Below are 26,874 nucleotides of genomic sequence, written 5' to 3' on the forward strand. Positions count from 1 at the left end.
TCTGTGAAACACTGAAATGTACATTGCTAGTAGTTAAATGTGTAAGTCTGTGGATTAAACCGACAGAGCCTACAATAGATAATGGCCCACAGTTCAGTATTCCTTGAAACAGAATTCCAGTTAAAATCCTGAGTGAATACATGGCCTAGGAAAGCCTTTGAAAACCTGTTGACAGTCTGTTTTTAAAGACAAAAGACTTTGGTTTTTCTTCCTGCAGAGTGCGATCATCACCTACTGGGGATACCCCAGTGAAGAGTATGATGTTGTGACCGTGGACGGCTACATACTTCGTGTTAACAGAATACCTCAAGGGAGAGTACGTGCTGACAACACAGGTAAAATTGATGTCAGTATTAAACAGGACACTTGCTGTATCCTTATGGTTAGGTTAGGAAGGAATTTAACTTAGACCATAGACATATGTTCAAGAGGCTTACAGGGGTCCCAGAAAATCCCATGAGTTTGGTTTCATGGAGTTTCCATCCAGTAAAGGCAGATTTATGGAGAAGGCCCTTCCCTGTATTGCCCTGAAAGGGTTTTCCTCCCACAGCCTACTCTACCCCACAGCTCTGCACTATTCCTAACCCCCACAATCCCCAGCTGACAGCACTGGTCCTACAGAAGCCATGCTGCCATTGGCAGAGTCCTGTGGCTGCGTAGTAGGTTGCACAGAGAACAAAGTTATGTTCTAGTTCTGCCCGAAGACTTCTGGAGCATCATTAGTGGAGCTTCCACAGGGCACTGACAGTGGGGAAAGAGTATTACTGAATAGTCCCAACACCATCCCTGTGCTTGTACCCTAGGGAGCCACTGGATCTCAGCCTCCCCATGATCCTAGGAGCAGAGGGGGGTGATCTGGGCCCTTGTTAGAGAAGTGCTTATTTCCTGGGCTTTTTTGTCTGTCAGTCTTCAAATGGGTAACCAGTCTTTCACTTAGTCATCTGTTTTATCTGTGTGATCCCATGGCTTAAACTAAAGCATGTATAACAAATAACTGAATGTTAAACTACTTGTCTCATTTACTACGGTTAGGTTTCTAATCTCTTACATACTTTCAGTGTTTCAATACTGAATTTATGTGATCACTTGTTTCTTTAAAATTTATAAACCAAAACTTTTTTGTTATGGGGAAAATCAATATTTATATTGCCATTTGACTATAGATGGGCTCTATGGTTGTCTAATGGGAACTCTTTTGGAATAAGAGATTCCTCTCAACTGTTGCTTTTTTGAAGACTACAAATAACCAAATGCAGCGGCTCAAACAAATTATGAAAATGCTCAAGAGGACAAGAGTCTTTATATGTAAAGTTTGCATCTTATTCTAAACTAAGCCTGTCCACTCTGCATCCGCAAGCGACCTTGTAGAGGTTGAGCACTGTCCTTGCAAAGTGTACAAATGTACAGGTAGTCTGCTTCCCCTCTGCGAATCCCTAGAGTATAGCTAAACAGTGCTAACTGTATAAAAATGGGAAGAAAATTCTGCAGTGAAGTGCACTTTAAAGGTCACAAGAGGACAGTGAAGGGTATATGAGGAACTGAGACTGAAGATGCAGGTGAGGATCTCAGCATAGTGAGAGGACAAGGGAAGGAGTACTGAATGGGGAGGGAGGCGAGGAGAGAGGAAGTGGGAGGGAAGAGGAAAAATACAAGCAAAATAATGGGGAATGGAGAGATGATGGGGAGGGAGTAAAAAAAAATTGACAAACTGAAGGCAGGAGAGGTTAAAGATTTCTGCCTGTGGGTATGGAAAACTGAGTCTTGTTAGTATAAACCATGTTGGGCATGAAAAAGAAGCCAGGATGACTAGAATGCCACTGCTGCAATCCAGGTGTTGAGATCTAAATCAGTTGTCCTGCCGAGAGCAACGTTATTGCTTATCCATAAGAATCACCAGCCACAAACCTAAAACAGAGACCACCAGCCTGGAGAAGTTTTTTGTTTTGTTCTTTTTTTTTTTTGCTTTGCCTTTCAGCATTTCCCTACTTAAGGGAAAATCTTTACAGCCTGGGAAGTGTCACCGTGCAGGACTGATAGAAAAGGGTATGGTGCGCAGCTAAACTATCGAGATGTAAAGCAGTCTTAGTAGGTGTCTGTTGAGTTAGTGTAAAGTGATTATTTAATACTGCTGTGAATTTATTTGTCGTGTTGATGATGATGATAGGGCATCTAGAGCCATGGATGAGCATCTCTTTATATTTTAAAATCTAAATAAGTGAATGTTACCAATGTGTATTTGTTTTTGGGGGGTTTGTTTTTTTCCATTGTACACTGAGTGATGGTGTGGCTAAATGAATCCATCAGGGGGAGCTATTGGATTGGAAATGAGGTTGTTATTGAAGTGATGATCAGCAATGATAAGGGGATGGGGAAGAAGTACAGAAAGTTTATGATGGGTTTCAACAATCTATCAGTCGTAGAAAAGCTTCAGAACAGTGTCTGAATTCATGTAAGTTTGGTTATTGTTTAACACTTGCCTACGTAATGTGAAAACCCTTCATGACTGGGTGCCCGGGATGGGCCACACTGAGAATGCCATGCTTAGGGCAAACCCCAAGAAATGGGACAGACAATCCTCCAAACACTGGTGACTTATTCTATAATTAGATTCACCAAACCAAAAACAAAGAAATTCTGTATCACCACACTGGTTAACAAGAAGTCAAACACAGTTCCCTTTAGGCATTGCAGCCCTTGGTTCCCATCCAGACAAATTGGTCTAATAAGTTGAGTGGTTACTGAAAATACATTTCCCCATATGTGAGGTTCTTCCATTCCCAAGAGATCAGACACTTACCCCAGGTCAATATGTATCTCAGACCTTACCCGAAAACCACACTGTCAGCCAATCCTTAGTAAACTAACTAAAGATTTCTTAAAAGAAAAGAGAGTTAAAATGGTTAATAGATTGTGTATATATATATATATAAGCACTTGGCAATCATTTATGTCAGGTTTGTAGTAGTGGTGGAATGGTCTGCTAACTTGTAAAAAGCCTCTCTGGAATCACCCAAACAGATTGGGAATCGTTAGTCCTTGTTCAAAGTTTCCTTGATAGAAATCCAGTCTGGAGAAATGAAGCAGGAAATGAAGACAGAATGGAGATGTTCCAACTACAATTTATATCCTCTATGTGCATGGAAATTCACCATCCCAAATAAAGCCCAGTGCCCATTTGTATGGAAAATTACTGGCCCAAGATGGAGTCCAGGGTCACAGGAGCATATCACATGTCCTTGCATGGTTTGCCATCAGCTTCTTGTTGTCTGAGGGATCTGCCGGAAGACCTGCTGGGTGGGATGAGTTTCTTCAATGGCCCAGTGTGAGTGCTGAGTGCCCTTAATGGGCCATCAACACCAATGATACAAGTAGATTTTTAACTCTTACCAGTATGGTACCGACCCCACTCCGACTCCAACCCCCCTCACAAAAAATGTTCTGTGACTAGAGACCTCCATGGATACAAATTTGTCTGTGGATAGAAATCTGTATCCGTGGAACTGCAGGGCTCTCCCGGGAACTTGAGCTATGTTGTCTATTTTAACTGCTTTGTTGGAGTGCCATGGGGTGGTTAAATGTTTCCACAAACTGTTGCAATGGTGTTAGGGATGGGGAAGCAGGAGAGGTGGGCAACTGTGGAAAGACAGTAGGGGGTTCAAAGGCAGGAAGGTGAATGGTGCTAGTCCCAGCTTGGTCAAGATCCTAGTGAAAGAATGGCGGGGAGGGATAGCTCAGGGTTCGAGCACTGGCCTGCTAAACCCAGGGTTGTGAGTTGAGGGGGCCGTTCAGGGATCTGGGGCCAAAAATGGGGATTGGCTCTGCTTTGAGCAGGGGGTTGGACTAAGATGACCTCCTGAGGTCCCTTCCAACTCTGATATTCTATGATTCTATGAAAGCAAGAAAAACTCTTAGGAAGCAGCATCCCCTTCAAGCAGTTCAAATCTCTGTTCTCTGGCACAACGTCCTGTGCAGTAAAATACACAGTCATTTCCTTGCTGGGCTTGAGCTGCTAGTTGTTTTCAGGAGGGGACAGGGAAGCCTCCTGTACTTACCAGTGTACTCTGGACACCAGGTCCCCTGGTCAAGTGATTACAACATAGATCAAACTGGAATTACTACTAATTATGGTGTCCATGGGTGTAAGTGCAGTGAAAGGGGTTCATGTCAGGGCTCTTTAAGGAAAAAGGTCTGAAATGCAGTAGTATAAGGTTCTCTGGCACTGACTCCATGACACTTAAAAAAAACCCCAAACCAGTTAATTTTATAGCAATGGTTCCCAAACTTTTTCCCCCAATGAACTCTTTGGCATCTTACTAAGTGTCCTGGACCCCTTTAATTTCTGGTACTACTGGAACGGCCCTTCCAGCATGACCTGGCGTGCCTAGTGCGTCAGAGGTCATGCTGTGCAGAGGATGCCGTTTTGAGAACAAAATGGCATACCCTACATGGAAAAAGAGCTGGAACGCTGTTCCAGTATGTGCTGGCCCTCGCTCCGGGGCAGATCTCAGCAGAGCCCACGTCAGACCCGCAGAAGTCGAGGGACCCCACTTCGGGATTCACAGTATTGTAGCAATGATTAGGAGGGGAACGAACATAGCCACATGATGGTGGGAGGAGATCATGAGGAACTGCTGCATCAAGATACAGTTATTATGGGAATTAGTGTGGACTATGTGAAGAGGCTGAGAGAGGCTGTAGATCTAGTAATCAGGATGAAACTCACTAACTTGATACAGCTTTCTAGGCATGTACTGCTTAGATCCTGAAGTACACAACAAATATGTTTTCTGACAATCAATATAATAGGACTAATATTGAAGTACACCTTTAGTATGCATTTAGCCATGGTAATTATAAGCCATTCCCTCAAATCTTTTCCCAAGTTTTCCATATTTAGTAGTGATAGCATTTGAGAGACACAATTTTTTCCATAAAATTGTTCTTTGTTTAACACCCAGTAGTACGAGAGAGAATACTTCTATGTAGTTTTCCTTTTGTAAGAAGTGTCTTTAAGGAATTCCACATTAGTGTCTCTGGCGATTCAACTTAATCCCTCTACAGCTAGAACTGGGTGTTGGAGTCAGGAGTTTGGCTGTTGGGGCATGAGTGTCATTTTATTATCAATGTCACAGAAGTTTTGGTTGTGTGGAATATGCAGCATGTGTCTGTCTCTCTCTTTCAGGTCCAAAGCCTGTTGTGTTTCTGCAGCATGGTTTACTTACAGATGGCAGCACCTGGATTACCAATTTGCCCAATAACAGCTTGGGCTTCATACTGGCAGATGCAGGCTATGATGTTTGGATAGGAAACAGCAGAGGGAACACCTGGTCTAGACGACACATAACCCTTTCAGTGCACCAAAAGAAATTCTGGGCTTTCAGGTAGACTGTAATTTGGGAAAAACAATGATGTGATCAATTTATTTTGTTTTATAAAGTGGTGTTATGAAAGCTTTCACTACTTCAGTGCGAAACTAATAAAGAGTTAGGCTAAAACACTAAAATGTGTCCAATAATTTTGAATGCCCAATTTGACAATTACACCTGGATTTTTTCAGAGGTGTTGAATACATCCAGTTCCATTCAAGTCAGTTGCAGTTGTAGATGGTAAGCATCTCAGAAAATCAGGCAATTGATACGTCAGACTGCACCCCCAGAATTAGTGGACACACAAATATGAAGGTGTTGTTGTCTATTTCTCTGTATCATGCTTGGAGTTCTCTTGGAATTACTAAATTTATTATGAGGACAGGATAAATTAAATCAAATGCCTTTTAACTAGAATATGAACTTACCAAAGGACAAAAAAGTTCAAAAGCTTTGCTACAGTATCTGACAGTCATTGTCCAAGATTGCCATTAGAAACTCTGTTTAAACATAGTTGCAGCTAACATGGATATGAGAGAGCTGTATCTCAAACAACAAATCTTGGTTTGTTTTTCTTTAAACACAGTTTGGACCAGTGAATCAATCTGACTGATACAGTGGAAAAGGGGTTTAAACATGATTCCTTACTTCAGTTTCTGGCCCAGTGTGGATGGGGCTATAAACACTAGAGGCATTTTGGGGGAACAATTTGGAGAGGCTTGCAGTACATGTGCGATGCCTATTCTATGGTTCAAAGACATTTTGTGTTTAAAAGTAGACTTCTAATTCTATTACACTTAAAGATAGTATTTTTCCTTTTGTAGCTTTGATGAACTAGCTAAATATGACCTTCCAGCAGTGATTAATTTTATTGTGCAGAAAACTGGACAAGAGCAGTTGTATTATGTTGGCCATTCACAAGGCACCACTATAGGTAAGTTAAGGGGAATACGGTGTATCATTAAATATGGAAATAACTGTCCATTATAAGCTAGATCTCTTCTCTCCTTTGCCACACATCCGCCTCCCATACCCACATGCACCCTGGTTCCAATTCCCTTTGTTTGTGCTGCAAATACCACATGCAACCAGAAGAGAATTTTTAGGGTAATGTCATGTCCTGGTTGCTCTGTCATCTGAAAGTCATGTTCTGTTCTTTTTAGACTTGCACATAATCATTCCATAACCTGGATGCAACTGGAGTGTGTAGTTAAGGTGCACAGTATGAAGTACAGATTTTTATCTTGGGCCTGTCCACTTTAGGAAGAAAGTGTATTACTAGAACATGTGAGTTAACATGTTTCAACTAGCACATTATAAAATCCTAACAGAGAGCAGGAATATTGTATTTGAACACCCGTGGTTCACCTTGACCAACTAACATTGTAAAGCACCATTGCCCTGTTTTCTCTAGGGTTGAGAATTGCACAGTAGCTGCCATATAGAAAAAAAACCCCATTTTATACTAGGGTGGACTCAGAGAAATTCAGTTAACAATTCTTTTGATGTATGAACCATGGTAGGACCCCACTCAGCCTTACAATAGTTATTTGGGTTCTGCAGTGCTAAAAGAGTAATAAATTCTTACTTCATTTGCTTGCATAAGTAAATCAGAGGAAGGACATCTGAGTAGGGATGTGCCATTCTGACAGTTGTTTTTTTGAGTATAATCACACTTTATGGGAAATCTGACATGCACACTCAGGACTCTACTTTCAAATAGTCAAAACCTTGTTTTAACACAGCATTTCATTAAGCTAAGCAAAGGCACTAAATTCCAGTTAAGTTCACCTGAAAGAAAGTTTCAGACTGCAAGTGTCATCCTCTCATCCTAAAACTTCAATGGGAACTTCCTAGTAATCGAGTCTTTTGAAAATTGCGACCTAGCATTGCACTTCAAGGTGTGGGCTACAAATGCAGCTAGAGAATGTTTACATTATCAACAGCCTCTGTTTTCAATTGACCCTTTGAAAATTCTCAACACTTCTGTTCTCATTGCAGTTGTAAAATAGTTTTTACAAAAACTAAACATTGTGCCTGAACTCCACAATAGTAACTTGTATGTCTTTCTTCATTTTCAGCTTTCATAGCATTTTCAACCATGCCCCTGCTGGCTCAAAGAATCAAAATGTATTTTGCCTTAGCTCCTGTAGTCACAATGAAATATGCCAAATCCCCATTGACAAAGCTTGCATTACTTCCCAATTCAATTATCAAGGTATGCAATTTCTTCACACAGAATATCTGTTGGCCAAAGTTAGTAGGACCTTTTGGTGGGGATTCTAAAATGAGTTGAGACACTGTAGAATATCCAGCGATTTTTAGTGTGCAATCTGCTGTCAAAGCTAGTCACGTACATTAGTCCATAATTTGTGTTTACAGTGCCAAAATTTACCCTTAAAGTATGTTAGAAAATGGATTAGAGTCATGCGCAGACTTCACTTTCATGGGAAAGTGGAAAAAATCTTGGATTATTCAGAGAGTGTATGAATTAAAGGGAGACATGAGGTGTATAAAATAGTAAATGGTGTAGAGATGGTAACAGAGCATTGCCATTCTACCTTACCCTTTTTCCTAATACAAGAAAAAGTTAGCATTCCATAAAACTGAAGGGCAACAAATCTAAAACTCTGACAGGATGAAGCTTAGCAGGATTCAAAAGAGGGATAGACATTTCTATGGGTAATGAGGGTATCCAGCTATAGTAGGTAGGATACAAAATAAGGGTACGTTATTGCTTCAGGGTATAAACTAAGCATGAGCTGCCATGAGTTTGGAAGTTACTTCCTCCCACTGGCATGATTCTCCATTATGAGGATTTTAGTATTTTCCTTTGGAGCATGTATTACTGCAGAGAGCAATAACTGGACTAGTTGGACCACTAGCCTGATCTGGCACAGTAATGCCAATAACTTTTGCCAAGAGACCATGCAATAGTTTAGTAGACCCTGAAGGTTGCAAATACCAAAGAAGGAGAGGAATTATTTAGGAGTATCCAAAGAGGAAAACTAGGAAGAATTAATTAAGGATTAGAAAATAGTAATCGAGATTTTAACAGTGAAACTTTTGGAATAGGGAGTTGACTGTTTCCAAGTGGTGGAACTGTCCTCACCTGAGTTATTTAAATATACATTGAACATAGAATGTCCCCTATATTACATCTGAGTTTAGCGTTAATAGAGGGAAGGGAAGATTTCATCGCCAATATCTGTAATTGTAATAAATATAAATCTTTGTAATTTTACAGATTATTTTTGGGAATAAAGATTTTTTACCCCACAATTACTTTGGTGAGGTGGTTGCTGTTGAATTTTGCCGCCATATGAGTTTATCAGAGATTTGTGGTAATATCCTGTTTGTGCTGTGTGGATTTAATGAGAAGAACTTAAATATGGTATGTATAAATCAGGGTGTTTGTTTTGTTTTTGTTTTTTGGAAAGACTGATTTATCCTTGAAATTGTCTGCATTGATTTGTGATAAATAAATGGAGCCGCTTCCTGAATGAAACTTCTTGTGAAATTTAAATACTTCTTTTCAGAGCCGAGTACATGTGTATACAGCACATGCCCCAGCGGGAACATCTGTACAAAATATGATTCATTGGAAACAGGTAGAATTTCTGAAACATAAAGTGCCCTTCAATCGTAATGTAAAAATTATATGTTGTATTTGAAAATTGATTTACGGTCTGTCTCCGATACTATTCTGTCAGGAAACGTTGTCATTCAGAATAAATTATCAATCCAGATGGCATTGCCTCATCAAAAAAATTAATTATCCCTTAATGGCCTAGCACAGTATGTTTTGCAAAACAGACCCTTGGCAGTGTCATGAAAATACCTTAAATGCAAGAAAGCTTATAGGGCAGCACTACTATTAAGGATATGTCTACACTTACTGGAGATCGACACTGCTGTGATCAGTGCAGCGGGGGTCAGTTTAGGAGGTCTGGTGAACTGAAGACCTGCTAAATTTAGCAGCAGAGCACTCTCCAGTTGACTACGTACTCCACCGGAACAAGAAGAGTAAGATAAGTCAATGGGAGAGTGTCTCCTGTTGACGCAGTGTGGTGTGGACACTGCAGTAAATCAACATAAGCTACGTCGACTCCAGTTATGTTATTCATGTAGCTGGACTAGCGTAATTTAGGTCGACTTACCACAGACAAAGCGTAGACAAAGCCTTAGGTTTTTTTTCTTGAGTAAGATGTTAATTATATTGCAAATTGATATTGACTGCCAACCCACACTCAGAATACATGGGACTGCAGCAAACAAAATATCAATTTTTTTCTGTCATGCTATTTAAATTATAGATAGATATAGCAGAGTAAACATGGTGTAACCATATATTTTTAATACTTTCCCCTTGTGGCCGTATATCTGTTTAGAAGCACCAGACTTGCTCTGCTACGTGCATTCCAGTTACCTCAGGGTAGTATGACAACCCAGTTTTCGTTCAGCTGCTGTCTCCCTGTATTTCACCCCCTCAGGTTTTTAAGGCAGAGAGAATTATTAGCCTCTACATGTGAAAAATCTGCAAATGTATGAAGTAATGAACCTATCTTTTCCTCACAATGATCACAATTATGTTTACTAAAATGTATATACATTTGATTTTAACCTTATACTCTAGGCAATTAAAACTGGTAAACTAAAAGCTTATGACTGGGGAATCTGGTTCAACCGTTTGCACTATAATCAGGTAAACCTCTCCAAATGGGGAAATATTTGTCTTTCTGTTTTTAAAAAAAAAAGGGGAGGGGGAGGGGGAGAGATAGCAAAGGCTAGGAACCATTTTCAAAATTTATTTCAAAATAGAATCACTTAGTTGGTCTTTTCTTCCAGTTGGAATGTCTAACCTTGCATATTACATGTTTCTGTTCTGTTACTGTTTCTTTAAAGAAATTAGGAAAACTTAGTTCCAAAAATGATGCAGTGAATTTCCTGGTTGAAAATTCAAATACGAACTGTCAGGGAAATTCAAAACTTCTGATTCACAACTCCCTTGTCCTCAGTGCTATCCTTTCCAGAATGACAATAAATCCATTATAAAGTTGTTCTTTGTTTTAAATAATCCTCTAGTGACATGAAACTCTTTTTTTTTCTTTTATAAACCCCCCTTTTTAAAGGATACTCCTCCCTTATATAATGTGAAGCGCATGAAAGTCCCAACTGCAATGTGGAGTGGTGGAAATGACTGGCTCGCTGACTCTAAGGATGTTGCCCTTCTGCTCCCACAAGTCACTAATCTGGTTTACCACAAGGCGATTCCTGACTGGAACCATTTGGATTTCATCTGGGGCCTGGATGCACCTCAGCACATGTATAATGAAATCCTTGACTTGATGAGGAAAAACCCGTGAAAATAATGTGGCTATAGGATCAAGGATTTGATTAATTTCTGTTGATATCTGTTTTTCTTGATTTTTAGTGAACTACAAAACTGTTTGCATACAAAACATAATGGTCTATATTCACTATATTTACTTTAATAAGATTCTCTTTAATGATCTTAAATATTAGGTCAGCAGCATATACGTATCCAAAGAAAGTAATTCAACTAGCAACGTACATTTTAAAAGCACCACACACAAGTTTAAAGTCTTCTGCTTTCTAAAGTATGTATCGTAAATTAAATACATCATGAATAGGAGGGTAGATCTGCTTCCAAGATGATTTTCTTAGCTGGTGTCTGGTTGACCGTTTCTGTAAGGTGAATTGAATGCATGGGGCACAACTGATACATGTGGCTAAACTAGACATGCAATCACATACCCAAATTCAGAAAAGCACCCAAGTTGTTAATTACTTTTTAAATATGTAATTGCTTTTTCACTGGAACTATGCTGATTTTAATGCAGCTGAGGATCTGGGCCAGATTTTATTTCATGGTACCAGTCAGCCACCTGGGGTCAGGGTCAATACTCCTGTCACATGACCAAAAGTCATTCTGTACTAATCCCAGTGATTATCAATACAGACCATGAAGAGATCCAGTAGGCATGTCTTTTTATTGTCCCCTTGAAGAAGAAGGTAGTAGAAAAAGGCTATTAGGAGGAGATTGTTCTATATACGTATTAGCTGATGTGTGCCATTAACTAAAAATAAATCTCTGCAACTGTAATCTATCAGCTCTATTTACATAGCTTTTGAATTCAATAAAAGTAAAGTTCTTTAAATGTTCAAATTCAGAAATGTATTCTTTCTTTTGTTTCATAATTAGAAGATCAGAAAGGAAGAATCTGATAGAACAATCTTGAATGATAAATAGCAAGCTAATGCAACGATTACGAGATTCTAATATTTAATGCTCAATTCAGTGAGAAAAGACACACACTGTTAACATGTAGCTGATATTCACATTGAATCAATATTTAGGTTTTTTTGCCAAAAACTTAATTCAAAGACACGTTTCTTTTACTTTATCAAAACACCCAAAACAGACTGCAAAATCACAAGGAGAATCTTGCTAATTGTTTAAACTGTGAACAACTTGAGACTCCGCATCCTGGTTCTCATTAGTCAAAAACTTTAAATAACTTATTCAGTAGTTTTAAAGATATAAGTGTCTTAAATCTTGCTTATTAAAGCCTAAGAGACCTGCTAAATCTGAACAAAACTATATCCGCCTTTTAAAGCAATCAGCACATTTGTGCATGCATAGGAGTCTGAGAGCATTTCTCTCCTCCCATTGCCATGTACATACATAGAAAACTAAAAATGGTGTTTCTCAATTCTAAAACAAATTCTAGCACAAAACAAATGTTTCTGAGAGTTAGCAAGGGTTAGAAGCTACATTTCAGTCTTAGTTATGTTGTTTACTATTGCTTACATGAAGTCTCAGAGTAGAAAATACTTTAAATAGAAAAAACACTCTCCGATATCAAAAGCATCTTAGGATGGCTGTAATATTAATTTTTTAATTTTAAATTGGTTTACAGTATTTGCTGCTTGCAAACTCTGTAGCTAATAATGCATGCAAGAGATGGTGGGGGGGGGGGCGGGAATTGAAAACACATTTTTTCAAAGAGTACCAAGAGGTGATAAAGAATATGTCTTCGAACATGTCATAGCTTTACAAGCTACCCTCAAATCCATTAGACCATCATAGATGGTTGTAAAGAGAGGCTCACTGAAGTGGACCAGAGAATGGGATGCCTGAAAGATCCCAAAAGTGCACAATGAAGTTGAAATACTGCCCACTAGTGTAAAATAAGAAAGCCTGCCCACTGGCAGATCTAACTTGAATCAAATGAAGGAATGACTAAAATCCTTAAAAGGGAGCCAGGAGAACAGCATGTTAACTTCCTTCTGACTTGCGTATCATTGCAATTGAAGATAAAGGATTTGATTTAGCGATTGGGCACATTGCAGTTTGCACTTCAAAACCTGTTGAGAGCATGCCCCCACTACTTATAAGAGAGCTTTTTTGTCTCCAGCACCCAGGGGAAGATCTGAGGCTTGCTAGAGACTTAGACTGTATTTGGTAAGAATATTTCAAGGTAATCAGCTTACAACTATGGATGTAGAAATAGACTCTCAATGCTAGACATTCTAGTTTGTTAATGTAAACCAACATCTCCAGGAGAAAGGATTCAAGTTTTTTTGCACTATGGTGTCCAGCCAAAAAAGATCCTAAATGGTGAAAAAGCTAGATTAGTTAATGCTCCAGAAAAGGCAGATAAATGATTTAATTCCTATGAAGATGTGGATAATTTACAAAGAACTGCTGGAGGGACAGGTTGCTCCCCAGGAAGAAGAGGAGAAAGATGGAAAGGACAATACAGAAGAGACTGCAGTGGAGAACTGTCTTTCTAAATTGCATTGTTGGTTATTTTCTTCTTTGCTGAAGGAATTGGCTTAATTAGAAGGGAATGAAAAATGTTTGTCTTTCTTACCCTGGAAAAATTGATCGAAGCTTTGCACCTAACTCCTATTTCCTTCATGGGTTGAACCATTAATTTTGATTGATTAAGTTTGAATCTGAACTTCACATCTCAGACCCATCTGTAGTATCTGTAATGAACAGGATATTAAGATATAAAGTAATTATGGCTCTTTACACCACATTTACTGAGTCTCTGACACTCTGTGTGGTACTGCTGTTTTACAGGACTGAGACCCAACACAGCATAATCAGTGCAGCCTAGAGCTTCACATAGCCCCGGCTGAATATTTTGTGCCCAACATAGTATATGATGACCAGTAAAATAAGCAACAGGAAAACAGGACTCAGTCCTGCAGTTTTCAGCTTATAAAAGTTATGTGTTAATGGACAAGACGGTGCTCAAGAATACATAGCATAGTTCCTGAGTTTTGCAGGCCCATTGTAACTTGTTTTCTTAGGCAGACTATATGGAACATTAAGCTACTTAGTCATAACTGGTGAGGACACATTCTGCTTGGAGGAGTTAAGCATGATTCAGATAGCACTAATATGAAACATATTATTCTAGGCTGACCCAAGATGTGGCATTCTGTAGCTGTACCATGTTTGATCCATGGAATTGTTTTGATGCAAGGACTCTCTGACAGCAGGTCAAATGACCATCCTGAATGTATATGAATATTGTAAGTAATGTATTAAAGAGAGAGTTGGGTCGGGGGAATCTCTGAGAAACAATGAAATATACATTATTAATTCACCTTATTTGGTGGAATAAACTGACAGAGGCTATAATAGATAATGCCTCACAGTTCAGATTCCTTGAAAATATCCCACCAGAAACTACGTCCAGTAAAACCCCCTAATAGTAAATACATGGCCTAGGAAAGCCTTCAAAAAATGAAAACCTGTTGGCAGTCTGAGACCAAAGCCTTTGATTTATTTTTTTTTTCTTCCTGCAGAGTGAAATAATTCAATACAGGGGGTACCCTAGTGAAGAGCATGATGATGTGACAGCAGACGGCTATATCCTTAGTGTTAACAGAATTCTTCATGAGAAAGTAAATGCTGACAACACAGGTAAAATTTATGTCCGTATTAAATAGGAAAGTTGTTGTAACCTTAAATTCCTCCCTGTCTTAAATATGACCTAGATTACAGCAATACATACAGGAGGTTTTCAGGGGTCTTAGCAAATTCTGCAAATCTAAAGATGGGGTTCTACTATTGTTACGGGGAGCCAGTATTTTTCTCTATAGTTTTAGTTTTATGGGGATGTTTGTGGTGTAGAATATAAATTTTAATTTCTATAATATGCATGAAAGAAAGGATTTGTGGCTATAAAAATTAAGCCTAGAAGTTTTTGAATGTTTTTGCTGACAGACATACTAGTCTTCATTTCATATCAGTTTACTGACTATGACAATGAACAAAAGTTCCTTATACATCAACTGAACCATCTTGTATTTCTATCCCTTATGCTACTGTTCTTCCTAAGCATTTCAGCAGGCATTCTGTCTGCTCTGCATGGATGTGTGTGATATTTTTGTGCAGAATGGAGGAGAGTTACCCCGAGTTACCTGAATGCTAGTTTTCCTGCATGTGACAGTCTAGTCCTGGCCTCCAGCTGTGGAAAAGTTCATCTGTAACTTCAGCATTGCAGGAATTAAACAATGTCCCTGCAAGGACCCTCAAACATGCCCATACCCTGCTTTCCACTCTTAGTCCCCATAGAGAACACATCAGCAGTGCAAATTGTCTTTATGGTAGGTGGCAGAAAATGCTGTAGAGAAGCACTCTAAAAGCTGCTAGAGGACCGTGAAGTGTATATGAGAACCAGGGAGAATAAAGATGCAGGTAAAGGTCTCCTAAAAGTCAAAGGAGTACTGGGCGGCGAGGGAGCACAAGAGGAAAAGTGGGAGCACTACATAGAAGTCAGGGAAAAGAGGGAGTAAGCAAAATCGGGAGACAAACTGAAGGCTGATGTGATGAAAGGCTTTTGCCTGTGTGGATGGGAAAACTGAGTCCCGGTAGTATGAACCTTTATGGATGTGAAAAAGAGGCTAGGAGGACTGAAGTGCCACTGCTGCAATCTAAATGTTGAGGTCTAAGTGAATTGTTCTGCCTTGAGCAACATTATCTCTTGTCCAGAAGACGCACCAGCCACAAGTCTAAAACAGAGACCATCAGTCTGTAGGCTTTGTTGCTGTTCAGGGAACCTTTACAGTATGGGGGGACAGTAACTGTAGAAGTAATAGATAAAGGGGGAACCTTTACAGAATGGGGGGACAGTAACTGTAGAAGTAATAGATAAAGTATATTTAATTCATGCTGATATTGTATTTTTGTATAGTGTTTTTGTAAACTGCTGTTATCCCTCCAGTGAGACTGGTACTGGGTTTTCTGTCTCTTTTTCTTTGTGCAGTCTCCCAAATTTATGATGTTTTTTGACTAACTCCTGTCATTTATAAGTCTGAAAATAAGTCATTTGGAGTAAGCAAAAACCTAACAGATTTTCCAAATTTTTTGGTATCCATTTCAAACGTAAACCACTAAGCCATCAGTATTATTATAGACATATATGAACATCATTCATATAAAAGCTTCATACGTTTGTCTGAATGCTGTGTAAATTTCGGTTACTGTTTTAGTTTAATGTTTGCCTATGTAATGTGAAAACCAATCTCTTCCTTGGCATCCACTGTTCATCTTCTTCGTAGTGCTCTTTGGAGATGGTTTCTTTTGAAGTAGTATAAAGCTTCTTCTTCTGTCAATCTATTTTTGCACACTTAATTTTGAGTCACTGCAGATGCAAGCTTTTTGTCAGAATTTGCTGACTGAGTGACATGGAGATGGTTCAATTTTAATGAAGATCCTCTGGAAACCAGCCAGGTTTCAGAACCCTGCCTGGGAGGCAGGTTTCCAATGGACACATGCTTAATTTCCTGTCCCCTTGCCCACCTTGGCTCCTCTGAAGCCCAGGTTTCCAGGGCACACAGCTCCAGGGCAGCCTACCAGGTGGACTGCTCTGAAGCCAGGACTCCATTCCCTTTTGTGGATAAATCTGAAATTTTGGGGATTTGTTCCGAATTGAAATGAAACCATATTTCAAAATAGTGAAATCCTCTGCAAAATGGAATACCTTTCTGTGCCAGCTGTATTAATTTTGTAGAGAAATCATTTAACTAGCCTCAGTTGTAAATAGACCTTTTGGCTGTTAGATCGGAGGGCTTTAATTGTATATAGTAGACCATATGTATGCTAAGGACATGAGCTACGCTGTCAGCTTTAAACTGCTTGTTGGAGTACCAGGGCTGGTGAAATGTTTCTATCACATCAATTTATGGAAAGGAAGGGGGGAGAGATGGGCCTCTGGTGGTGGAAGACTGTGGCTGGTAGGTTCCAGAGCAGGAGTGAGTGGTTGTTTGGTTTGGAGGAGAAGGGGACTGAGAGTTTGGTGGTGAACTTAGTCAAGATTGTGGTGAAGGCTAGAAATGCTCTTTGGTAGTGGCACCCCCTCCTAGCCATTCAAACCCTTTTGGTCCCTGGAACCACTTTCTCTGCAGCAAGACATTAAGTGATTCCCCTTCTGGTCTTGAGCTGCTAGTTTTCCTGAAGTGGAAGGGAAGGCTCCTTTACCTACTAGTGTACTTCAGATATCAGCTCTTTGGGACAAGTGTTCACAACTGAGATCGAGCTGGGATGATTGGCAGATACTTATTTATTCTAGGTCACTTACACAAAACTGTGTGTATATATGAGTGCTGCATATATCACTTATCAGAAGCTACTGAATGGGGAATAAACGTGGACACTGAGTGTGGGGGAGAGCAAGAGAAACTAATGCAGTGAGATACTGATATTATGGGAACAGGTGTGGAGTACCTGAGGAAACGGAGCCCAATTGCTTGCATTCTCTCCAATAGACAACAAAATCCTGGATCCAATAATCAGAGTGATGCTCACTAACCTAAGATACAACCAGACATGTACTGCTTGGAGCCTAAACTACATATCAAAATCAAATCATTTGAAAATCAAGTACAATAGGACTAATCCTGAAAGATACTCTCTGTTTGCATGTAGCTATGGTAATAGCAAGCCTTTCTCTTAAATCTTCTCTAAAGATTTCTATATTTAGTAGTGATGCATTTGAGAAACACCATTTTCCCCTGACACTTTTCTTGGGTTTAGACCCACTTGCACAAAAAATGAAAGGGGTCTATGCAATCTTCCTACTGTAAGGACATATGTCTTTTTAAATTAAAATCCTTTAAAATACAGTCCTTGGCAATTCAACAAATCTCTCTCCAGAGGTTAATGCTAGATTTAGGAATTTGACTATGAAGCATGAGTGTTGTTTCATTATCAGCGTCACAGAAGTTTTGCTTGTGTGGAATATTTGGTGTGTGTGTCTCTCTCTCTCTCTTTCGGGTCCGAAGCCTGTTGTGTTTCTGCATCATGGTTTACTTGCAGATGGTACCAGTTGGATCATTAATCTGGCCACAAACAGCCTGGGCTTCATTCTAGCAGATGCGGGCTATGATGTTTGGATAGGAAATAGCAGAGGGAACACTTGGTCCAGACGACACATAAACCTTTCAGTGCACCAAGAGGAATTCTGGGCTTTCAGGTAGACTGTAGTTTTGGGGAAAACTATGACATGACCAATTTATTTTGTTTTATAAAGTGATGCTGGGAATCCATTGTCCTGATAAAGTAAGAAGTAAGCCAAAACACTAATTTCTAATTTCACAATTTATAGCTGGATTTTCAGACGAGTTGAAATCTCCAGCTCCATTGAAGTCAATTGGAGTTGGAGTTGCTAAGCATCTAAAAAAATCAGGCCTTGAGATGTCAGACTGCACCTTCAGAATTAGTGGACACACACAAACACGTAGGTCGTATTGTCTTTCTCTGTTGATACCGTATTTGGAGTTCTCTGGGGATGAACACTAAAATTATTGTGGTACATGATAAATCCGTTAAGTCAAATTACTGACTGTATTGTGTGAATTTACGAAAGGAGTAAAACGGTTCTGCACAACCCTGCAACCCTGGCACTAAAAACAGCTGCAGTTGCAAAATACAAGTTTGGTTAGTATCTAAAACAATGTGTTCTTCTTTTAAACACAGTTAGTGCCTATGATCTATATTGTTTGGTGTAGCTGGAACAGAGTTTAAAAATAGGTTTCAGAGTAACAGCCGTGTTAGTCTGTATTCGCAAAAAGAAAAGGAAGACCTGTGGCACCTTAGAGACTAACCAATTTATTTGAGCATAAGCATCCGATGAAGTGAGCTGTAGCTCACGAAAGCTTATGCTCAAATAAATTGGTTAGGTGCCACAAGTCCTCCTCTTCTTTTTAGTTTAAATATAGTTCCTTATGTCAGTTCCTGGCCCAGTGTAGAGGGGACTAAAAACATCTGAGGTGCTTGGGGGGAATAATATGGAGAAGCTTGTAGTGCTATGACTGTTTTTCAGTTCTAAGGCTTTTGGTGTTCAAATGCAGACAATTACACAACTGACATAAAGATGATCACCCTTCCTTTTATAGCTATGATGAAATGGCTAAATATGACCATCCAGCTGTGATAGATTTTATTGTGCAGAAAACTGGACAAGAGAAACTGTATTATGTTGGACATTCCGAAGGCACCACGACAGGTGAGTTGAGGGGAATGCAGTGTCTGTCGTTAACAATTGAACTCTCCGTCCTTTGAAGTCTAGATCTCTTCCACCTCCCCCAGCCCGCTACACACACACTCACACACTTTCCGCTGTGCTGGAGATATCACATGTGACCAGAGGGGAACTTTTTAGGGCAATATCATGTTCTGATAGCTGTGTCATCTGAACGTCACGTTCTGGTTTTTGACTTGCTCATCACCGTCACCAATAACGCTGATCCAGCTGGAGTGTGTGGTTAAGGTGAAATTAAGGTGTACACCATGAAGTGCAGATTGTGCTCTTGGGTTTGTCCACATTAGAAAGAAAGTGTTAGGTCACGTTTTAACAATACATGTCCACAAGCAGATTACATTTTAAAATACCATTGCCCTGTCTTCTCTAGGTTTAGAATTTCATAGTAGCTGCCACATAGTAAAATAAACCATTTTATCCTAGGGTGGACAGGAACATAGAAATTCAGTTAAGAATTCTGTTGATACATGAACCACAGTAGCAGCCCACTCAGCATCACAATAGTTATTCGGTTTCTGCAGTGCTAATGAGTAATAAATGCTTATTTCTTTTGCTCAGATAAGTAAATCTGGGCCTGGCAATACCAAGGAAGGACATCTAAGTAGGAGGTGCCATTCTGACAGTCGTTCTTCTGACTATAATCACGCTTTAAGGAAAACCTGAAGTATGCACACAGGACACTATTTATTTACAAGCCAGCAAAACTTTGTTCCACAACAGTGTTTTATTAAGCAAGGCAAAGGCACTAAATTCCATTCAAGTTACTTTAATCTGAAAGACAGTTTCAGACTGAAAGTGTCGTCATCTTATCTTCATACTTCAATGGGGGTTTTTGCAATGTGTCGACTGCAAATGTAGCTAGGGAATGTTTACATTGTAAACAGCCTGTGTTTTCAATTGACCCTTTAAAAATTCTCAACATTTCTGTTCTCCTTTCACTTTGTAAAATAGTTTTCACAAAATCTAAACATTGTGCTTGAACTCCTTGCAATAGTAACTTGTACATCTCTTTCTTCATTTTCAGCTTTCATAGCATTTTCAACCATGCCCCAGCTGGCTCAAATAATCCAAATGTATTTTGCCTTCGCTCCTATAGCCACACTTAAATATGCCCAAAGCCTGTTGACAAAGCTTGCGTTGCTTCCCGATGCAGTGATCAAGGTAGGTGATTTTTTTTAGACAGAATATCTGTTAACCAAAGTTAGTTGGACTTTTTGGTGGGGATTCTAAAACCCATTAGGACAGAACAGTTAAAATGAAGTAAGACATTCTAGGATTTCCAGAGATTTTACTGTGTAAATTTGCACAAATATTAAAACTAGTCACATATCTTAATCCATAATCTGTGTTTACTGTGCTAAAATTTACCCATAAAGTATATTATAGCAGAATTAGGAAACCAATTAGAGGGAAGGGCAGACTTCAGAGTCATGGGGGAATGAAAAAATCTTGGACTATTCAGAGAGTGTATGAATAAAAGGAGACATGAGAGGTTTATCAAATAGAAAATGGTGTTGAGGTTATAACAAAGCATTGCCACTTACCTCTTTTCCTAATACAAGAAAAAGGTAGCATTCAGTAAAACTGAAGGGCAACAAATCTAAAACTCTAAAAGGAAAAAGCTTAGCAGGGTTCAAAGGAGGATTAGGCATTTATATGGTTAATGAGTACATCCAGCTGTACTAGGTAAGGTACAAAACAAGGGATTTTCGCCTTATTGCTTCAGGCGTGTTGTTCCATGATTCTCTATTATAAGGATTCTAGTATCTCCCTCTGAAGTATGTGGTACTGCAGAGACCAGTAATGGTACTGGTTGAACCAGAGGTCTGATCTGGTATAGTAATGCCTATGCTCCTGTAGCTTGGCCAAAAGACGGAGGGATAGTGTGGTAGTTTGGCTGTGTCTGAAGGTTGTAAATACCAAGGAGGGAGAGGAATTACTTAAGTCTATCCAAAAGGCGTAAGTCGAAGGAAATAATTAAGGATTAGAAAATCTGAAGGAAAAATTCTTAACTGTGAGGACAATTGGAATGGCGAATAGTATTCCACTTCCTAATCACCTGAGTTATTTAAATGTGTATTGAACACAGAACTTGAATATACTGTAGGAGACATTCTTTGATTGGCAGATAGAGGGAAGGGAAGGTTTTATCTCCAATCTTTGTAATTTTACAGACTGTAGTTGGCGTAAAAGAATTCATACGACAGAATTTTTTTGCTGACTTGTTTGTTGCTGAATTTTGCAGCTTGGTCATGTTATCAGAGTTTTGTGGCAACCTCATGTCTGAGCTATGTGGATTATAGGGAAGAACTTAAATATGGTACGTCTAAACAACAATTGTTCCTCAGATATTTTTTGCAAAACAGATTTATCCTTGAAATTGCCAACATTGATTTGTGATAAATAAGTAGATCCATTCGTGAGATGAAACTTGTTATGAAATATAAATGTTTCCTTTCAGAGCTGAATATATGTGTATATAACACATGCCCCAGCTGGAACCTCTGTACAAAACGTGATTCACGGGAAACAGGTAGAACTTCTGAAATATAAAGTACCCTGCAATCATTATGTAACAATTGTACCTGATGTTTGAAAATTGATTTTAGGGCCAGTCTCCTATTCTATTGTCATAATTTATTCTCAGTGCCAACAATTTATCAATCAAGCTGGCATTGCCACATTGAAAGAACTAATCGTCCCTTAATCATACTTTTGTCTACCCTTAGTATATGTGGCTTAGTATATTCTGCAAGCAGAGAACTTGGCAGAGGCATGAACATAGCTAAATACAGAGCAACCTCACAGGGCAGCACTGCTAGTTTCTTTTTTCCCTGTATAATGTACAAATTAGCTTGCAAGTTAGTACTCGGTGCCAGTCCCCACCCAGGATACATGGAAATATAATCAACAAAATATCCTTTTTTTATCTCTATAAAGGAATGATAGAGAAGACATGCCATTGTCTCAGTTCAGGGCAGCAGCAGCTGTATTCCCCCTCAGTGGTCCAGCAAGAGCACCCACTCTTAGGCTTCCAGCTCACCAGCCATTGGCTTTCTGGAGTGGAAATCCACATTGTCAATCCCTTTTGACCTGGGTATGTCCAGGCTGCACAGTTCCCTGCCTTCACTGTGTTATTCCCATCAGCGGCAGATTGCCCAAGGACACCTGCTTGCTTTCTCTTCAGAAACGGTTAACAGGTAAAATTGCTAGAGTTAGAAGGTACGACATAGCACTTCCTATGCAAGCCTACTTTAGTCTTAAGTTAAAAACACTACACAGAAAACCTGTTAAAACAATAAAAGAACCTACATGCATGCTAATAAACTCACCAGACATCACCCTAATATGGATTCTGCAGGAGCAGTCCTTCAACCCTGTCATAAATATAAAGGGAAGGGTAAACCCCTTTGAAATCCCTCCTGGCCAGGGGAAAGCTCCTCTCACCTGTAAAGGGTTAAGAAGCTAAAGGTAACCTCGCTGGCACCTGACCAAAATGACCAATGAGGAGACAAGATACTTTCATAAGCTGGGAGGAGGGAGAGAAACAAAGGGTCTGTGTCTGTCTGTATGCTGGGTCTTTGCCGGGGATAGACCAGGAATGGAGTCTTAGAACTTTTAGTAAGTAATCTAGCTAGGTATGTGTTAGATTATGATTTCTTTAAATGGCTGAGAAAAGAATTGTGCTGAATAGAATAACTATTTCTGTCTGTGTATCTTTTTTGTAACTTAAGGTTTTGCCTAGAGGGGTTCTCTATGTTTTTGAATCTAATTACCCTGTAAGATATCTACCATCCTGATTTTATAGGGGGGATTTCTTTATTTCTATTTACTTCTATTTTTTATTAAAAGTCTTCTTGTAAGAAAACTGAATGCTTTTTCATTGTTCTCAGATCCAAGGGTTTGGGTCTGTGGTCACCTATGCAAATTGGTGAGGCTTTTTATCCAACATTTCCCAGGAAAGGGGGGGTGCAAGTGTTGGGAGGATTGTTCATTGTTCTTAAGATCCAAGGGTCTGGGTCTGTAGTCACCTAGGCAAATTGGTGAGGCTTTTTACCAAACCTTGTCCAGGAAGTGGGGTGCAAGGTTTTGGGAAGTATTTTGGGGGGAAGGACGCGTTCAAACAGCTCCTCCCCAGTAACCAGTATTAGTTTGGTGGTGGTAGCGGCCAGTCCAAGGACAACGGGTGGAATATTTTGTACCTTGGGGAAGTTTTGACCTAAGCTGGTAAAGATAAGCTTAGGAGGTTTTTCATGCAGGTCCCCACATCTATACCCTAGAGTTCAGAGTGGGGGAGGAACCTTGACAAACCCCCACTCAGGGGATTCCTTGTGGTCACAAGTTCATCACAGTTTAAGCTCAGAACAAGCACTCAGTCTTACATGACCTCAATAGGCCAAGTCCTTCCAACCCTCCCCTAAGGATTGGGGCCTTCCATAGGCCAGCGATCCTGTTCATTTGTTGGATCAGGGAGAAGGTCCTGAGTCAATCTAATCCCAGTTTATTTATCCTAAAATCCTTTCTTTGTTGGACCCTGGAGAATCCAGTTTGAAGTAAATTATGCAAACCTCTGCAGTGGCTTGTTTCAAAGGCTAACTTTGTGGGGGCAAATTCAGTAACAATTTTTTTCCTTGTTTTAGTTAAAACATGTACATTTGATTTTAATTTTTACTCTAGGCAATTAAAAGTAGTAAACTGAAAGCTTATGACTGCGAAATACCGTCTAACAAAGTCCACTATGATCAGGTAAGGTAAAATGTGAAAACATTTTAGTATTTTCACTTTAAAAAACTGTAAAAAAAAAAAAAAAAAAGAGTGGGCATCATACTATCCCATTTGACAGCAAAAGCTATGGTAGCCAAGCAAAAGCTATACTTTAAAAAAAATTCCATATTAGGGGACAAATTATGTTCTCATTTATACCAGTATAAATCCAGAGAAATTCCACTGAATTTACTGTCCTCTATTTAAAAAAAACCACACACTTAACATATTTATGTAGTAAGTCACCAGTATACATTTGTATCTCTGTGCCTATGGTTATAATAGAGCATATTTTAAAATAAGGTCTAATTTATTTCAAAGCAGAAAAAAACTAGTTGGAATTTTCTTACTTTTCCATCCAATTTGAATCTCTAATCTCAAATATAAAATCTGTTGTGTTCATGTCTGATCAATTACTGTTGGTTTCTTTAAAAGAACTAGGAAACTCAGTTACAAAAATGATGCATCCCAAGTTCCTGGTTGAAAATTCAAATGAAAATATCTGGAAAGTTGAAACTTGTGGTCCACAACACTCCTTGTTCTTAATCCATCTGTAAATTCTAGTTCGGATAGAGTACAGAAATATAAATGAAGTCGTTGCTAATACCATTATATTATTGCTAAAAACCTGCTGGGTTGCGTACCAGTCAGAAAGGAGACCAGTCTGTTTGGAGGAATTCGAGTTTTGTCTGCTGGGTCATTGGGGGCTGCGAGGAGGTGCAGGATATTTGAAGCATGAAAAGACTCAAAAGCAAGTCTTTGGCTTCCGCTAGCAAGAGGCATAGCACCTCCTCAGAGAGAGCTGAGTTTTTAACTGGAAGAAAAGCAGTTTAGACATTGCCTGGAAGCTCAGCGGTTGTGCTCTGAAGACTCATCTGATGGAAAAATATTGTGGTGATGAATCAATGTAGCCCTCTAGATACTATATATATATAATCTTACTTGAATATCTCATCCTTACTTCCAAACATTTTACAGTCATAAGATGAGAGGAAAAGAGGTGTTCAGGTAAAATGTAAAGAAGGCTTGTCTACATGGAGCAGTAAAGTGGACTATGCAGGTGTGATTTATAAAGCACACTAACAAGTAGCAGATTAATTGGTCCATATAGATCCTGCTGGTGTGAACTAAAAGTTCTCAGTGCACTAGGGAACTTTTAGTTCACACCAGCAAGGTCTACAGGGACCTATTAATGAGCAACACATTAGTGCACTTTAGAAATCACACTCTGAACATCTGCATTATTGCTCTACATAGATAAGCTCTCAGTGGCTCAGAAACTCTAGATACAAAACCAGGCTTGTGAGAAGGAAACAGAAGAGATCCTGAATTTTGGTTTCTTTTTTGTTTTGTTTTTATCTTGTCTGAGTATCCTGAAGTCTCTTACCTGCTGTGTGATTGTTCCTTTGAAAATGTCCTCTATATGTGGCAGCAGACTACGATAGTGGAGGTTTCAGTGTAAGGTTTAGGTGTAACTTCTGAGGTCATTAAAATTCTACAACACATTGAATAAGAATGCGTTCTTTCAGAGCCAGAAATTGATGAAACTCGTGTGAGAACACTCATTTTAAGCTCTCTCTCTATTGTCATCAAAATTGTGATATTTAAGTTACAATTATTACACATCATGTTTAATTTGAATTATTTTCTCTTTCAAGAACTACCGTAAATCATTATAAAGTTCTTTGTTTAAAATAGTCTTCTAGTAATGTGTAACTGATTGTTCATTGCATTCCAATCCAAACTTGTTTTCTTTTGTGAAATCTTTTTTTTTTTTTTTTAAGGATATTCCGCCTTTATACAATGTGACAGACATGCAAGTCCCAACTGCGATGTGGAGTGGTGGAAATGACTGGCTCGCTGACCCTACGGATGTTGCCTTTTTGTTCCCACAAGTCACTAATCTGGTTTACCACAAGGTGATTCCTGACTGGAACCACCTGGATTTCATCTGGGGCCTTGATGCACCTGAGCGCGTGTATAATGAAATCCTCGACTTGATGAGGAAGAATACTTAAAAATATGGCTTTGGGATCAAGGATTATATTCATTTCTGTTGATATCTGTCTTATTTGGTTTTTAATGAATTACAAAACTCTTATATGTAACAATCTATACTTGATGAATTTACTTTACTTTAATAAAATTCTCTTTAATGAACTTCAGTATTAGGGGAGCAGCACAAATGTATCCAAAGAAGGGAAATATTGAGTTGCAGTATACAATGCATATGCATTGTAAATGTAAATCTTTTGTTTTTCTAATGTGCCAAGTTTTAGAAATAAAGCACATCATGGACAGGCATGAAGGTCTGGTTCCAAGATAATTCTTTCACTCTGGTGTCTAGATGACCTTTTCTATAAAATTTAATTGAGGGTATGGGAGACAACTGATAAATATGGCTAGACATGCAATCACAATGGTACCAATTCACACTTGAAGAAAAGGAGTACTTGTGGCACCTTAAAGAATAACAAATTTATTTGAGCATAAGCTTTCGTGAGCTACAGCTCATTTCATCAGATTCACACTTGGTTTACTTTGAGTATGTGCATCATTCCTTTGACATTAGTGGAGCTACACTGACCTAATGCAGCCGATGATCAGGACTAGAGACTTTATTTCATCACCCCAATCATCTGACCAGGGTCAGTCCTTACTGCTGTCACAGGACTGAGGTAATGAACTGACCCAAATGATTACTAATACAGACCACAAAGAGGTGTAATTAGTTTGTTGAACGAGAGTGCAGGGAAAAGGTAGAGTTATTTTGAGGATTGTTCTACATATGCAAAATAAATAAATGTGAAACAAATCTCCAGATCTGTTGTATGTTATCTCTGTTTACCTACCTTTGCATTCAACACAAATAGAGCTTAAATATTCAAATTCTAGATGTGTTCTTTTTTTTTAATAAGGGATCAGAAAGGAAGAATCTGATACAATGAATCTTGAAATACAGATATAGGAAAGTATCAGAGGGGTAACTGTGTTAGTCGGTATCCACAAAAACAACATGGAGTCCGGTGGCCACTAGACTCCTCATTTTTGTAGATATAGGAAAGACAATCTGACAGTTACAAGATTTTATTATCTAATTCTTAATTCAATGTGAAAAGAGATTTATAATATTAACATGTGGCCTAGATTTTTAG

The 26,874-nt window shown here is 39.0% G+C and overlaps 2 protein-coding genes and 1 long non-coding RNA gene across 13 annotated transcripts in view; all 3 read left to right on the forward strand.

Moving 5' to 3' along the window:
* Nucleotides 1–11,512, forward strand: part of LOC311523530 (lysosomal acid lipase/cholesteryl ester hydrolase-like) — a 136,898-nt gene extending 125,386 nt beyond the window's left edge. For 10 of the 11 annotated variants that reach the window (XM_084633608.1, XM_084633607.1, XM_084633614.1 and 7 more), the window contains 8 exons: nucleotides 218–335; nucleotides 5,183–5,381; nucleotides 6,191–6,300; nucleotides 7,448–7,584; nucleotides 8,614–8,760; nucleotides 8,906–8,977; nucleotides 10,003–10,071; nucleotides 10,499–11,512. In XM_084633608.1, coding sequence (XP_084489734.1) covers nucleotides 218–335; nucleotides 5,183–5,381; nucleotides 6,191–6,300; nucleotides 7,448–7,584; nucleotides 8,614–8,760; nucleotides 8,906–8,977; nucleotides 10,003–10,071; nucleotides 10,499–10,732 — 1,086 coding nt within the window. In that variant the 3' untranslated portion in view covers nucleotides 10,733–11,512. The remainder of the gene's footprint in view (nucleotides 1–217; nucleotides 336–5,182; nucleotides 5,382–6,190; nucleotides 6,301–7,447; nucleotides 7,585–8,613; nucleotides 8,761–8,905; nucleotides 8,978–10,002; nucleotides 10,072–10,498) is intronic. The other variant, XM_084633612.1, reaches the window with a different exon arrangement.
* A 2,330-nt stretch (nucleotides 11,513–13,842) lies between these two features.
* LOC311523248 (lipase member M-like) lies at nucleotides 13,843–25,781 on the forward strand. The gene is made up of 8 exons (XM_084633020.1): nucleotides 13,843–13,940; nucleotides 14,217–14,334; nucleotides 15,638–15,645; nucleotides 17,697–17,887; nucleotides 18,810–18,919; nucleotides 19,980–20,116; nucleotides 23,633–23,701; nucleotides 25,504–25,781. Exons 1-8 carry the CDS (start codon nucleotides 13,926–13,928, stop codon nucleotides 25,735–25,737), a joined length of 882 nt encoding a protein of 293 aa, XP_084489146.1. The 5' UTR covers nucleotides 13,843–13,925; the 3' UTR covers nucleotides 25,738–25,781.
* LOC311523532 lies at nucleotides 21,182–22,536 on the forward strand. The gene is made up of 3 exons (XR_014712357.1): nucleotides 21,182–21,275; nucleotides 21,417–21,488; nucleotides 21,896–22,536. It is a non-coding gene; the product is annotated as an uncharacterized lncRNA (long non-coding RNA).
* Nucleotides 25,782–26,874: the final 1,093 nt, after the last annotated feature.

The sequence above is a fragment of the Lepidochelys olivacea genome (genome assembly GCF_965140295.1).
Source record: "Lepidochelys olivacea isolate rLepOli2 genome assembly, chromosome: 7".
NCBI classification, from domain to species: domain Eukaryota; kingdom Metazoa; phylum Chordata; order Testudines; family Cheloniidae; genus Lepidochelys; species Lepidochelys olivacea.

Excerpts from the sequence above, each read along its gene's own strand:
- LOC311523248 (XM_084633020.1), top strand. Across the intron at positions 18,920-19,979 it reads TTCCGAAGGCACCACGACAG|CTTTCATAGCATTTTCAACC; the intron begins GTGAGTTGAGGG and ends CTTCATTTTCAG. Across the intron at positions 20,117-23,632 it reads TTCCCGATGCAGTGATCAAG|GCAATTAAAAGTAGTAAACT; the intron begins GTAGGTGATTTT and ends TTTTTACTCTAG.